The sequence below is a fragment of the Lissotriton helveticus genome, chromosome 1_1, assembly GCF_964261635.1.
Source record: "Lissotriton helveticus chromosome 1_1, aLisHel1.1, whole genome shotgun sequence".
Lineage (NCBI taxonomy): Eukaryota > Metazoa > Chordata > Amphibia > Caudata > Salamandridae > Lissotriton > Lissotriton helveticus.
Window position 1 is genome coordinate 430,330,724 of NC_136057.1, and position 13,130 is coordinate 430,343,853.

General features: G+C 44.1%; 1 protein-coding gene across 6 annotated transcripts in view; it reads left to right on the forward strand.

The window, feature by feature from the left end:
- Nucleotides 1-13,130, forward strand: part of DNM1L (dynamin 1 like) — a 747,198-nt gene that overhangs the window by 386,405 nt on the left and 347,663 nt on the right. For all 6 annotated transcript variants that reach the window (XR_013606882.1, XM_078673807.1, XM_078673806.1 and 3 more), the window contains one exon: nt 3,481-3,612. Coding sequence is in view for 5 of the 6 variants with exons in the window: in XM_078673807.1 (XP_078529933.1) it covers nt 3,481-3,612 (132 nt within the window). In the remaining variant the exon portion in view is untranslated. The remainder of the gene's footprint in view (nt 1-3,480; nt 3,613-13,130) is intronic.

Consider the following 13,130-nt stretch of genomic DNA (forward strand, 5'->3'; position numbering starts at 1 on the left):
GCTAAAAGCTTTGCCTCCAGGTTTCCACACGCACAGTCCATGGGCAATGCTCGAATTGGTCAGGGATATTTGCCCAAATGTTCTTCCTCTCACACTTATTCCGTACATGGTAAGGAAGCTGCACTCTCATACCTGTGGCTCCTAAACGAGGCAGGCAACTATGGTTCTCAACTCTCCTTGCGATGTCTATTCCTCCCCAAGAAAAGCACCCCTACAGACTGGCACTTCTCATACAGCAACATGGCAAGATCAGATGCAACGACCACAGGCAGCTCCATTTAGCTGTTTGGAGCCTGAAGCCGTATATTTGAACTCTAAGCCTCCCACACGAGTGAATGTGTATCCAAAAGGAAGCCTGCATAGTTGCCATTAGAGCATGCTATGCTGCAAATTGGAAAAGGTTTGTTCACTACTGTAACTCCAAACATCTGGGTCCTCTTAAACCAGAGGTCCATGACATTGTCTGTTAATTGCTTCACCTACAAAAGTCAGGGTTAGTGTACACCTCCATATGCCTACACCTCACCCATATGACTCCATACGTGCAAAAGAGGGAACAGTCTCCCTTTTTTAGAATCCCTGACTATAAAGCCGTTATGGAAGGCCATAAACAGGTTATCCCACCCAGAGTTCCACATTACCCTCTTTAGAATCACAATATTGTAATCTCAAATATTGTGGGTCCCTCTTTTGAGCCATTGCTCTAATCTCCTTTGCAGTTACCATCCTCGAAAGTAGCTTTTCTCGTAGCTATTAACTCTCTCCGTTGTATAAGTAAGTTACATGCCCGCACTATTCAAGAACTCTTCCTCCAGGTTAATGCAGATAGGGTTGTACTTAGAACTGACCCTAAGTTCCTTCCTAAGGTTCTCTCTCCTTTCCACCTCAACTAAATAATTTAGCAACCTGTCTTCTTTCTTCACCCAACTCGGTTGTGGAAAGTGCCCATAACACAATATACATTAAAAGAGCCCTAATGTACAACATTGGCTGAACTAAGTCATTTCAATCAACAGATTTGTCGCTTTTGCTAAACGTGATAGAGGACAACCAATATCAAAAGCTGGTCTAGCTAGATGGATACGTATGTGTATCCAAACATGCTACCTGCCAAAAGAGTACTCCTCACTCCCCCCGGCCAGACTCTATTAACACCTATACTAAGTACTACTGGGTAGATATTTTTGCACATAAGTGAGTGGTTAGTTTATAAAATATGTGCTACCAAAGTTTTCTCAAAAGCCCAGTGCCATGCAGATGAATGACAGGCTTGTTCATACCAAGGATGTGTAGCTTGGATTCCACCACCTGCCTCTTTCTTCCACCACCAAACACTTCCTGCATCTTCATCTCATGCATGCAGGTTTGTTTTTTTATCCCCACTTTCTTCCTTTGTCACTGTCTTCGAATCTTTCGCTACCTTCCTTCTTCCATTTCTGTTTTTCTCTCTTGCGCTGGGTGGCTGGAGAAAAGGAAGCCTCACCTGCAACCAACGGCTCAAATTAAGCACTGTCATCTGCATACTAAGATTTGCCAAGTTTAAGAACTTTATTTTAGACATCTGAATCATCCACTGACTAGGCACCGCTTTTGGGAGTATTGCTTTATAGTCTGTGCAGAGCATGTGTAGCTACAGCAGCACATGCGATGAACGAAAAGTGTTACTTTGTAAAATTATGTTCTAGGCTTGTAGAGCTGTATGTACAAATGCGCCCACCATTCTCTTGAGTCTTTTTTTGTTGTTTTGCCCATGTTTGTAATATTAACATTTCCTACTCTGAAACTCCATTCACATGGTCACCATTTTCTACCTTTTCTCCACGTCATTCCTACGTTCACTTAGTGTGTGAAAAACCAACTAACAATGGAGTCTGTGCCTATACACCTTGTTCATTAAACAGTTCCTAAAATTGTTATTGCTGAAACGGCTAAGAAAGACATGTACCGGAATATTATATATATTAATGCTGCTATACCCGCTGTATTCCAAATGTACCTCATGTAACTGTGAAGCGCTCTGATCCCCAAAGGTCACGTTCACGCTATATAAAACTCTATAAATAAATATGTACATTGCCAACTAGAGGGGGTGGGTTGCAGGGTATCTTGTGACTCGAAAAGACTTATTTAAACAAAAACAACTTGCAGCGTCAGAGCCCAACACTAGATTGCAGGAAAATGCCGAGCATGTGAATTTACAGTGCTACAGGCTATGAACAAATGCCTCCAATGTAACATTTTCCCTATCTATAGAAACCTCTTTGTGATTTTTCTCTCACCATTTTGTCTTTGCATTTTCTTAGGACCTATTGTTTTGAATAAATATTAATGTTTGTATTTATTAAATTTACAGTGACAGTAACTGACTGCTGACAGTTTTTGTTTTAACAAGTCTGGTTACATACTTGAGGACATATGTCCACATTAATATGAACATGTTGACAGCAGTACAATAATGTGAAGCAAAGCTTGTGTTACGTGCTTAGAAATTCTATAGACACGTCTGAAAGACAAAACAGGGTGACTGATCTTTTTTTACCAAAAAGCACATGGATTTTGAAATATTGTAGCAGTGGAACTAAGTGTTATTACATCTGTTCTCCGTCATGAGTACTTCATTATCACTAAACAGTCCCGTACATCTGCAGGATCATTGAGCACTTTTACGATATATATGATCTATTTTGTAAGAAGACCGTTTAGAAATAAACTGTTTACCTGCCCATCAACTGACTAATGTGGCTATTTGTATGTATTAAAATTGGATGGACAATTAAACTCAAATGTGACACTAGTGTACATGTCCCATCTTGTACATGGGCTTTGGCTGTAATAGGAAGTGATTGTTAGCTTTCTGATATTATGATGAAGCCAAAGCGTATAAACTTGCCTATATCTGGACTAAGGTTCTTCTCTTTATCAAGTAAGAATCACTTCGCTGTAGTAATTGTGAAACAAATTATTTAATTATTTTAAGTGAGTTGAAGACTACTTTTTGCAAAATTGTACAGATTTTCCAGTGATTTAAGGAAATGACCGATAACACTGTGCATAGCATTACCTTTCAAAATGAAGAAGTAATACATTTGTGTTAGTAGTGTTTAGGTATTCTGGGTTACAGCTGCCCAGTTAATTTTCCTTTCTTCACCACAGAGATTTTCTTGATTTGAATATCTTGTTTTCATTACAAGTTTACATTGAATTTCTGCACCAGGCCGATCTATTTGTTGCGGTTGTGCATTTGGGACAAAATAAGATTCACTTATCTGTCATGCTGAAACCTTTCAATTTGTATTTCAGGAAGAATAGTAGTGATTACATTGCATGTGCAATTGGATTAGAAATGGTACAAGCATTAAACCAAAGATAAAAGCCAAATTTGTGCCTATGTTATATTTTCCGTATGAGATTAAAAACCACAAATTTTAGTGGCCCACATATGACATATTGTGTATGTGTTTAATGGCATTTATTTTTCAGGAGCCAGCTTGACATCAATAATAAGAAAATTGTAGCTGACTCCATCCGGGATGAATATGCTTTTCTTCAAAAGAAATATCCCTCACTAGCAACTCGCAATGGAACCAAGTATCTTGCTAGGACTCTTAACAGGTAACTGTTGTCAATACGTTTTAGTGTATCACATCAGTATGAATAAAGAGTGACTTAGATTGTAATGTGGGGTTTAGAGATAATATCTTTAGAAACAAGTGGCATTATTACCTTCTGGAAGTGATTAAGGTCTTAAATTAATCACGTGTTGAGGAAGAGGGTTCTGAATCTGTAGAGATAGGTCGTCTAGGACTAGTAGGCTGTTTAACCTGTTCTTTGATCTATTTTTGAATCAAGATAAGGGTTTCATTGTCATGGGCCATTATATAAAAATGCTTTCAGTGAACCGTCAAAGTTTATGTAAATGTCACACCCTGCCATTATTACTCAAGTGAATGCACTCTTGAGTGTACCTCCTACCTTACATCCCCCCTTTTATTATTCTGATCTAAAAGTCAGTGTATCATTAGTAGTTCATGTGTGATGCCAGTTGGGAAACATCTTCCACCAAGCTCATCACATGTATACACCTTGATTCCTATATGATACAAGTATCTAAGCTTAATTATTACTAGATGATGAGAGTTGGGTATGTGACATGCTCTGCAGATAACAGCACTTTTTTACACAAAGGAAACTTCACTCTAGTGGCTCTTATGTGTTCCTAATTGCAATTGAACTATAAATGGATATTAGTGCTTGATCAACTTATAGGGACTTCCTGGACCATCCTTAATCGTTTGGAAGGGACGGGGGCATTTACAGTTTAATATTTATTTTTTTAAACCGCACCACATAATTTGTAAACACTTTAATAACAAATAAACAGAAGAGAAGTACAATACAATAAAACAAAACACAACCTAACCATAAATTATGGAAAATCTTCAATTTCTATGCTGTACACTCCCAAAGTGTCCTCAATTCGTTTCTACAATTAATTTACACATACCTTTCAATAAAATATAGCTAAAGAAATGAAGAAAGTTAAAATGGAAAGTAGAGCAGTTTTGTGTGCAATAACTCCAAAGTTTAAACGTTAAGCCAGTAATACGTAAATAACAGTAAATTAATACAGCAGGTAGTTATATTTAGGTATACATATAGCATTGTACTGTAATGCAGTAAAATTATGATACATGTTCATATGTATGGCACCTTTTGGTCTAGGAATATTTTGAGGGGATGGGAAGTTTTGTGGATGAGAAATTATTTCTACCTTCAGCTTTAGCCTGTATTTAATCGTGGAGAGCTCCATGTTACCTGGCGTACCAAGACTATTTTCTGTAACATAACTTCTTTTTTCAATTTTCAAATTACACTTTGACTTTTTTAAAAACAACAATTAATATGCCTCTAATCAATATAGGTTCAGGTTAAGTGTTGTGACAATTCAATGACAGAACTTTCCAATTAGTTTCGGTGTGAGATTCCCAGGTCTGCTAAGGACCCCCACACACTGACATTTGGACCGTTGAGGCTTACAGACTTGGATTTCTGAAAATGTAACAGCTGTGGCTGTTTACGGACTTTAATGGATTGTCATGTTCTTTTAAATCCGCAGCTGTGTGTGGCGAGTACCGTGCCACATTCCTTTTAATTGTTATTGTATGTTCGAGGCATATGAGCTGTAGATCGTATACTTGTGCATAGATAACCACCTGTTGTTGGGCTCAGATGTTTGCACTTAGTTTTTGTCTTGGAGGAAGTCTTTTGTAGCCACGAGGTAGGTGATTCCTCCTTACGACGATACTGCACATGGGCATCGACTCCATCTCGTTTTTTTCCGCCATCGGGTTCGGTGTGTGATTTGCTGCGCTCCGGGTCGGTGCCAGTTTTGAACCCCCTCTTCGACGTACAGTTCCTCTACACTCGACGGTATTATCTAGATTGTGTTTCCCTTTCGACATGCATCTTTAAAAACAAACTCCTCGACCATCGATGCAGGCCGTTGGGCCTATCCGCGCTCACCATGCCTTGAGTCAATAGAAAGGACTTCTTTCCCCGGGTGTGGTGCTAAGTTCCCACACACGGTCTTGCACGAGGTTTGTAACCTCTGCCTCTCCCTGGAGCATGAAGACAAGAACTACTAGGCCTGTTCATCTTTCAGGTCAAAGAAAACCATCCGTGATAGTCGGGCTCGACTTCACGAAATGTCTCGCGGAAGCAACTCGATTCCGGACATCTTCGGCGCAGGTCCCAATGTTCAGCCGGAGCAAGAAGGTGATGAAGAAGACATCTCCGTCTCCGAGGCCGATGTCGAAGAGGAGACACCCCAGCCGTGAGTATGGAAACCCCTCTCCCAAAAAACAAACCTACGGCTCCAGTACCACCCTCTGGCTCGGGTCAACACCGGCAACATGTCTCAGACGACCACGCCCTCGGGCCCGGCTATGAAACCTAAAGATAAACCTTCTGGCTCTCGCTTGAGCCCACCCCATTCTGGTGCTGAAAAGTTACCTTTGGTTCAAACTGGAAAGGCATGGTGGGCAAAAAAACGATGGATTTAGGCCCAGATCTCTGTACTGGGGTGAATGTATGACATTGTTCTGATTTCTGTCCATCACCTGTTGTTTTTGCTTCCGAAAAGTTACCTACGGCATCGAAGCACAAGACCAAAGATATGCCACGCCCTTCTTTGTCGGCACCAAAGACAGCCTCTTCGCCGAAGTCCTCGGCGTCTAAACATACAAAGGACAAACATTCGGAACCGAAAAAATCTTTGGAGGCGAAAAAAGTCTCGTACTCACAAACTCCCGTAACAAAACCCAAGGAGTCCAAAACCCCACCGAAAGCCTCAGAAACACGGTCCAAAGAACATTCTAACCCATAATTTTGGTCACCCAAAAAATAAATTTTACCCACTGTGAGAAAGTGGCTCTATATACACTGGACCAGAATAAGGTACAGTGTGTATAGAATCCACAAACCCCTGAGGTTTAACCGAGGTTAAAGCCAGGTGTGACCTTACTCTCTAAAGTGGTAGCTTGGTCAAGCAGTAAGGCAGTACCAGTGGACAGTGTAAAGCATTTGTTGCACACACTCAGTCAGCAAAAGGTTTCGCACGCTCAAAGACTGAACTCCAGGACAATTGTTTTTATATCAAGAGATATAGTTGTTTTATTTCTAGAAACAACAGGTATCAAAATGTACTGTTCTCCATATGAGAGGTCTCAGATGAGTACTTTGCAGAAAGGCAATCAATTTTGTAAATACAATAGGTACAGGGGTTGCAGTAGGCAACACAATTCTACACACAATTTAGCATTGAGCTCAATGAATTTCCTTATATAAACACAGTTGATTACTTTGTAAAATACTTTGGTAATTCCAGGACTGGCTCCTAGGTTCAGTCCTGGGGTCTAAGCTGAAAACAGTTTAGCAAAAACGTTTTAGGTATTGTAGTTATTTTTCAGGAATAAAAAGCTATTTTTAAAGTTCACACTTCGAAACTTTTCAACAGAAACCTGGCAATGTTATCCAATGGGAGAAAATTCAGGTTGCAGGTAAAGTACGATCTCGTTACTTTTGTAATCCAGTACTGGGCTCCTGGGGCCAGCACTGGGGTCTCAACTTAAAACAGGTAAGTAATTACGTTTCAGTATTTCGTATGATTTTTAAAGAATATTTCTAGTTTTCAAAAGTAGACAGAAGAAATTTCATAGAGAAGCAGACGATGGATTCCTATGGAGAAAATACAAGTTACTAGTAAACACGCTAGGGATTACTTTTGCGGTTCAGTACTGGGCTAAAAGATACAGCACTGTCTTCTCTCCTGATTACAGGTGAGTACTTCGGATTTCAATATTCGGCTGATTTTAGATGAATAGTTTAACATTTCAAAACTTCACACTTAAAAGAATTTTCACAGAAAAACAGTCAATGGTTTTCTATGGCAGATATTTAGATTACTAGCAAACACGGTTGTAATTACTTTTGCGGTTCACTACTGGGCTACAAGGTACGGTACTGGCTTCTCTTCTGATCCCAGGTGAGTAATTCAAAATTCGTTATTCGGCTGATTTTAGATGAATATTTTAAAGTTTCAAAACTTCACAGAAGAAATTTCGAGTCAATCCAGTCAATGTTATCCTATGGCAGGAAAGTGTGTCATCAGTTTTCAGGTGAGTACTCGACTGGTGAAGTTAAGGTTCCGGAGATAGACTTAGGGGTCCCCCAGGGTCAGGTAAGTACAGTTGGTACACCCTCAGCAGCACAGGGGCGGCCAGGTGCAGAGGTAGTTAGGCCCAATATTATCCAATGAGAGGCAGGGGTCCTTCGGTTGGTGGCTGCTGGCTAGCAGGCCACGCGGCTGTGGGAGCTGGGCTCCTAGTCACTTTCTCAGGGCAAATGGGGAAGTAGGATAGGACAAAGGTTGCACTCCCAGGGGCACTCGGGCGGCAGGGTGCAGAGTGCTTTTGAGCCGTCGGGCGCTCAATGTTATTCAATGAGGATCTTGATAAGGGAACAAAGGCTGCAGGCTCAGGGACGGTGGATCTTCTGGAGCGACCAACACTTCGAGGGGTAAGTTGAGATCTTGGAGGATAGGTAGGCACCCAGGAGTTGGGCACAGGGGGCCTTGGGGCGCCGGGTGCAAGGGTGTCTTTTGAGGCCGGGAAATCATACCCCCATTTGGTCGCGGTCAGAGGGGGTCCTATGTCCTGAGGCTGCAGGCGTCGTCTGGGTCGTCGAGGAGGGTCCTTGGGCACTGGATTCCAGGTCAGAATCGCCGTGGGGACATCCTCGGGGTCTTGATTCACTCCGGCATAGGCCAGGCTTGGCGGGTGCAGGGTTCGCTGTTCCGCGCTAATGCCAGGGCTTGTTACTTGCTTTGAGCAGTACCACTGCTCGTGGGAGACCCAGGTAGTCAGAGTCAAGAGCAGTCAGGTCTTCTGGGGTTTTTGAGGTTGCTGACCACTGGAGATGCCGGGGTTTACCAGGAGCGGGTTCGAGGGCCGACAGGCCAGTAGGGCTGGGGCGAAATCAGTTGCTGTCTTCCTCTTTTTAGCAGCTGCAGGTCTTCATGTTCCTTGATCTTCTTTCTTGTTTCGTAATCTGGATCTGAGGAAGGAAGGTTCAGGGAGCCCCTAAATACCGAATTTAGGGGCGTTACAGGTAGGGCATGGGCAGGGACCAATAGGTCCCTGTCCTGGCCACCTAGCCTGCTCCTCTTCTGTGGGAGGGGGGCTGGAGCCTAGCTGTGATTGGGCAGGGCTCCCTATCTTCAAGATGGCCAGAGCCCGGGGTCGCGCCTCACCTAGTCTCCCCCACCTGAGGGGTGGGGTTTGGCATAGGCTGGCACACCCCCCCTTCCTGACGTAATTTCTCCCGCCAGTCTTCCCGCCAGAGTGGGGGGTCGGAACTGGTGGGGACCAGTTGCTGGGTACAGCAAATGGTCTGGAGAAGCTCACAGAAGCGGCTTGCCTTTGAAGCTTGCCCCTGCCCATCCTGGGGGAGGAGACCTAGCACCTCACCCAGGATGTGCATTGTTGCAGGCCCAAGAGAGCGGGGGGCTCTCCACCCAGGGGTCCAGCAACATGCCTGTTGTGTGGCAGCCTGCTAGCCCAGACATGGATTGTAGGTTAGGATTTCAGGGGGTATCTCGAAGATGCCCTCTGGTGCATTTTACATTAAATCCCACACTGGCATCAGTGCGGGTTTAATGTGCTGAGAAGTTTGGTACCAAACTTGTCAGTCTTCAGTGTAGCCATTATGGTGCTGTGGAGTTCGTAATGACAACCTCCCTGCACCATATACTCCTAATGGCATCACTGCACTTACAGTGCCCAGGAATGACCCTGAGTACTGTAGGGGCACGGGGCTCATGCACCTGTGCCCACACCTCTGGCATAGGGCACCCAGCTAGAGGGGTAACTGAAGTATGCCAGGGCAGTGGGTTCTGTGGGCATGGCACAGGGATGTGTGCCAGGCCGACTCTTTGTTTTGTTCTTTACTTCGACACTCAGCCTGCAAAGGCAGTGTGTGGGTGTCAGGGTACAGGGCCCCTGAGGGTGGCACAAGAAGTGCTGCAGTCCTCAGGAGTCTTCTCTGGTCACCATGCCCTGGGTACCTAGGGTACCATTTACTAGGAGCTGATAGGTGGCCAGAGATGCCAATTGGTTTTAGTTTCAACACAGTTTTAGGGAAGGAACACAGGCCCTGTGTACCAGGTTGGCAGGAACACAGGGCACACTCTGTCAAAGCACATCAGCAGTTCAGAAAAAGTGGGGGCCTATCAAGGCAAGAAAGATGGCACTTTCTCACACCCACCTGTACCTGATTTTTCGGATCCAAAACAAAAACCTCTTTTTATTAACCCAGAGACTGGCAAAGTCTTTGCCAAGCCTCCAAAAAAGAGGAAACTGGACACTTCAGTGGAATCTGAAAACCCCTTGAAATGAAAGGAGATGAGTACTAACACCTCCCCACCTCCTTCTCCTCCTCCAGTTGATCCAAATCTTCTAATTTCTCCACCACACTCCCCACAACTTACTTTTTCACCTCAAATATCAAACACTGAGGATGATCCTACTGACAGGGGAGGGAATATGGAGCCACATGGGGATGATGATGCACATACCATTCCACATGACATAGACATTTGGGGTGACTACAACACAGATCCCGACCCACACAATGACCCGGACCTCTATCCATCTAGGCCATCACCACCAGATGACAATATTGGGTTCAGGCAACTAATCAGTCGTCCTGCCCAATACCACGGGGTACAATTACATTCTGATCCCTTAGAGGAATTCTTTTTACTTGAAACCTTTGCACCCTCGTGAAAGTCCACACACACACCCTGCCAATGTTAAAAGGCATGCTCAAACATGCCCCAGACGTTTTTAAGGACCCTGTCAGAGTCTGGATTCTCAACACCAGGATAAATAAAAAGTATAAGGCAGCTCTCAATGACCCAATTTACATTAAAGGTCAAATCCCATTGGATTCTCTTGTGGTGTCTAATGCACGCAAGAGGGCAAACTCAGGCTACACCCCCACTCCTGATAAGGAGTCAAAATTAATAGACGCATCTGGTAAACGTATTGCGTCACAGGCTGCAAATCATTGGCGGATTGCCAGTGCCCAAACTTTATTGGCCAGATATGACAGGCTTACTATGACGAGCTTGAAAAGGTCATGCAACACCTTCCTGACCAGTACAAACAAAAGGCCAACAACCTTATCCAAGAGGGGAAATTGATCACAAACTTCTCAATTAAATGTGCACTCGACGTGGCTGATACCGCATCCCACGCCATTAACACTACGGTGTTGCGCAGCCACACTTGGCTACAGGTCTCCGGATTCAAACAGGAGGCGCAATCTGGTATTAAAAATCAGCCCTTTTATCAAGAGCATCTTTTCGGACCCTCAGTTGACATATCAGAAAAAATGAAAAAAGATACGGAAACTGCGAAGTCCATGGGGGCCTTACAATTCCCTTTCCCTAGAGGCTCTTTTCGCCACTCCTTCACAGAGCTGGCACTAAAACCATTGGCTCAGAACATCCCTCTTTGTCCTATAAAAGCCCCACTCAAACGTCCTCCAAAGGATACTTTTGCGGAGGCTACAGAGGCAACAATGGTAAGGGAAGAGGTTGTGACGACAATAACTGCACCTCCCCTACCACCAAACAGTAACTTCCCTGCACTTCCCCCCGATCATCCCACTCCTGTCATGGGACTTATCACAGTTTCTACCTGTCTGGAATTCAACCACAACAGGTCACTGGGTAAGACAAATTATCCAGTATGGTTACTGCCTGGTACTTGCCTCTACCCCTCCAAACATTCCGCCCAGACACCGTTCAATGTCCACGGAAAATCTAACACTTCTCAAACAAGAGGTTTTCTCTCTATTACATAAACATGCAATATAACCAATCCCCTTGCCTCACCAAGGCATAGGGGTATACTTCCTCTATTTCCTAATTCCAAAAAAGGACGGCTCTCTCAGACCCATATTGGACCTCAGACCGCTAAACCTCTACATTCAATCGGATCACTTCCAGATGGTCCAACTCCAACAGGTGCTCCCACTACTTCAAATGGTCGACTTTCTCCCCATTCTGGATTTAAAGGACGCCTACTTTCATATTTCTATCCACCCCGCTCACAGGAAATATCTCGGGTTCATGGTAGTTGGTCAACGGTCCTCCTATTCGGAGTAACTACAGCACCTAGAGTCTTCACCAAGTGCCTCAGAGTAGTTGCAGCCCACTTCAGAAGACAGCACATTCATGTTTTCCCTTATTTGGACAGCTGGCTCATACAAGCCAAGTCACACAGCAGCTGTGTGCAACACACACACACACAAAACAATCCAACTGCTACACGACTTGGGATTCACAGTAAACCTCACCAAATCGCACTTCAAACTGTCCAGCATACAACAATATCTAGGGGCTACAATAGACACTTCAAAAGCTATAGCATACCATATCCCAGTCAGGATCAGTGCCATACAAGCTTTAATAGAAAATGTTCGGCCTCAACACTCACTATCAGCGCAAGTGTTCATGTAGTTAATCGGGATGATGGCCTCTTGCATTCTCATTGTCTCTTATGCAAGACTCCAAATGCGTCTCTTACAGGAGTGTTTGGCATATCAGTGGAACCACGCTCAAGGTCAGCTAACCGATCTGGTGTTGGTAGACAACCGCACCCATCGCTCTCTGCAGTCGTGGAACACACAAAACCTTTCCAAAGGGCGGCCGTTCCTCGACTCCGTTCCACAGATAGTGCTAACAGACTCCCCGCTCACCGGCTGGGGAGCTCATCTTCAAACCCATTCCATTCAGGGCATATGGAACCCACAACAAAAACCATTCCACATAAATTACCTGGAATTGTTGGCAATTTTCCTAGTGTTAAAATTGTTTCAACTCCACCTCCCCAAGCAAAGCTGTTCTAGTCCATACAGATAACATGACAGATACTGGGGTGGGGGGGACATACTCTCTCCAGCTTTCACACTAAGCTCAAAGAATATGGACATGGTCCATTCCTCAAAATGTATATCTCCTTGCAGAACACCTCCCAGGAGTACACGATCCAATTGCAGATCTATTCAGTCGACAAAAACAGCAGATCCACGAATGGGAACTTCATCCTCAAGTTCTGCTTCCATTCTTTCAAATGTGGGGCCACCCAGAAATATACCTGCTCGCCACACACCAAAATATCCAAGCTTCCCATCCAGGTATCCACATCCATTGTCCAAAGGCAATGCTCTGGATGAACGGGTAAGGCAAAATATGCTTACCCTTTTCCGCCTCTCCCACTCATTCCGTTAGTGGTTCGGAAACTCAAACAGCACTCCCTCACAATGATCCTGATTGCTCCAACATGGGCCCGACAGCCATGGTTCACAACACTCTTGGAACTATCAGGAGTTCCTCATCAAAAGCTACGCCTCTCACCCAAGCTTCTAACTCCGAACCATGGAGAGATAAGGCATACAGATCCTAGTCCACTCAACCTTGCGATCTGGCACCTGATTAGAGTTTGGCTACCTTAATCTCCCTCCAGACTGCATTAACATCATTAAAGAGGCTAGACGTCCTACCA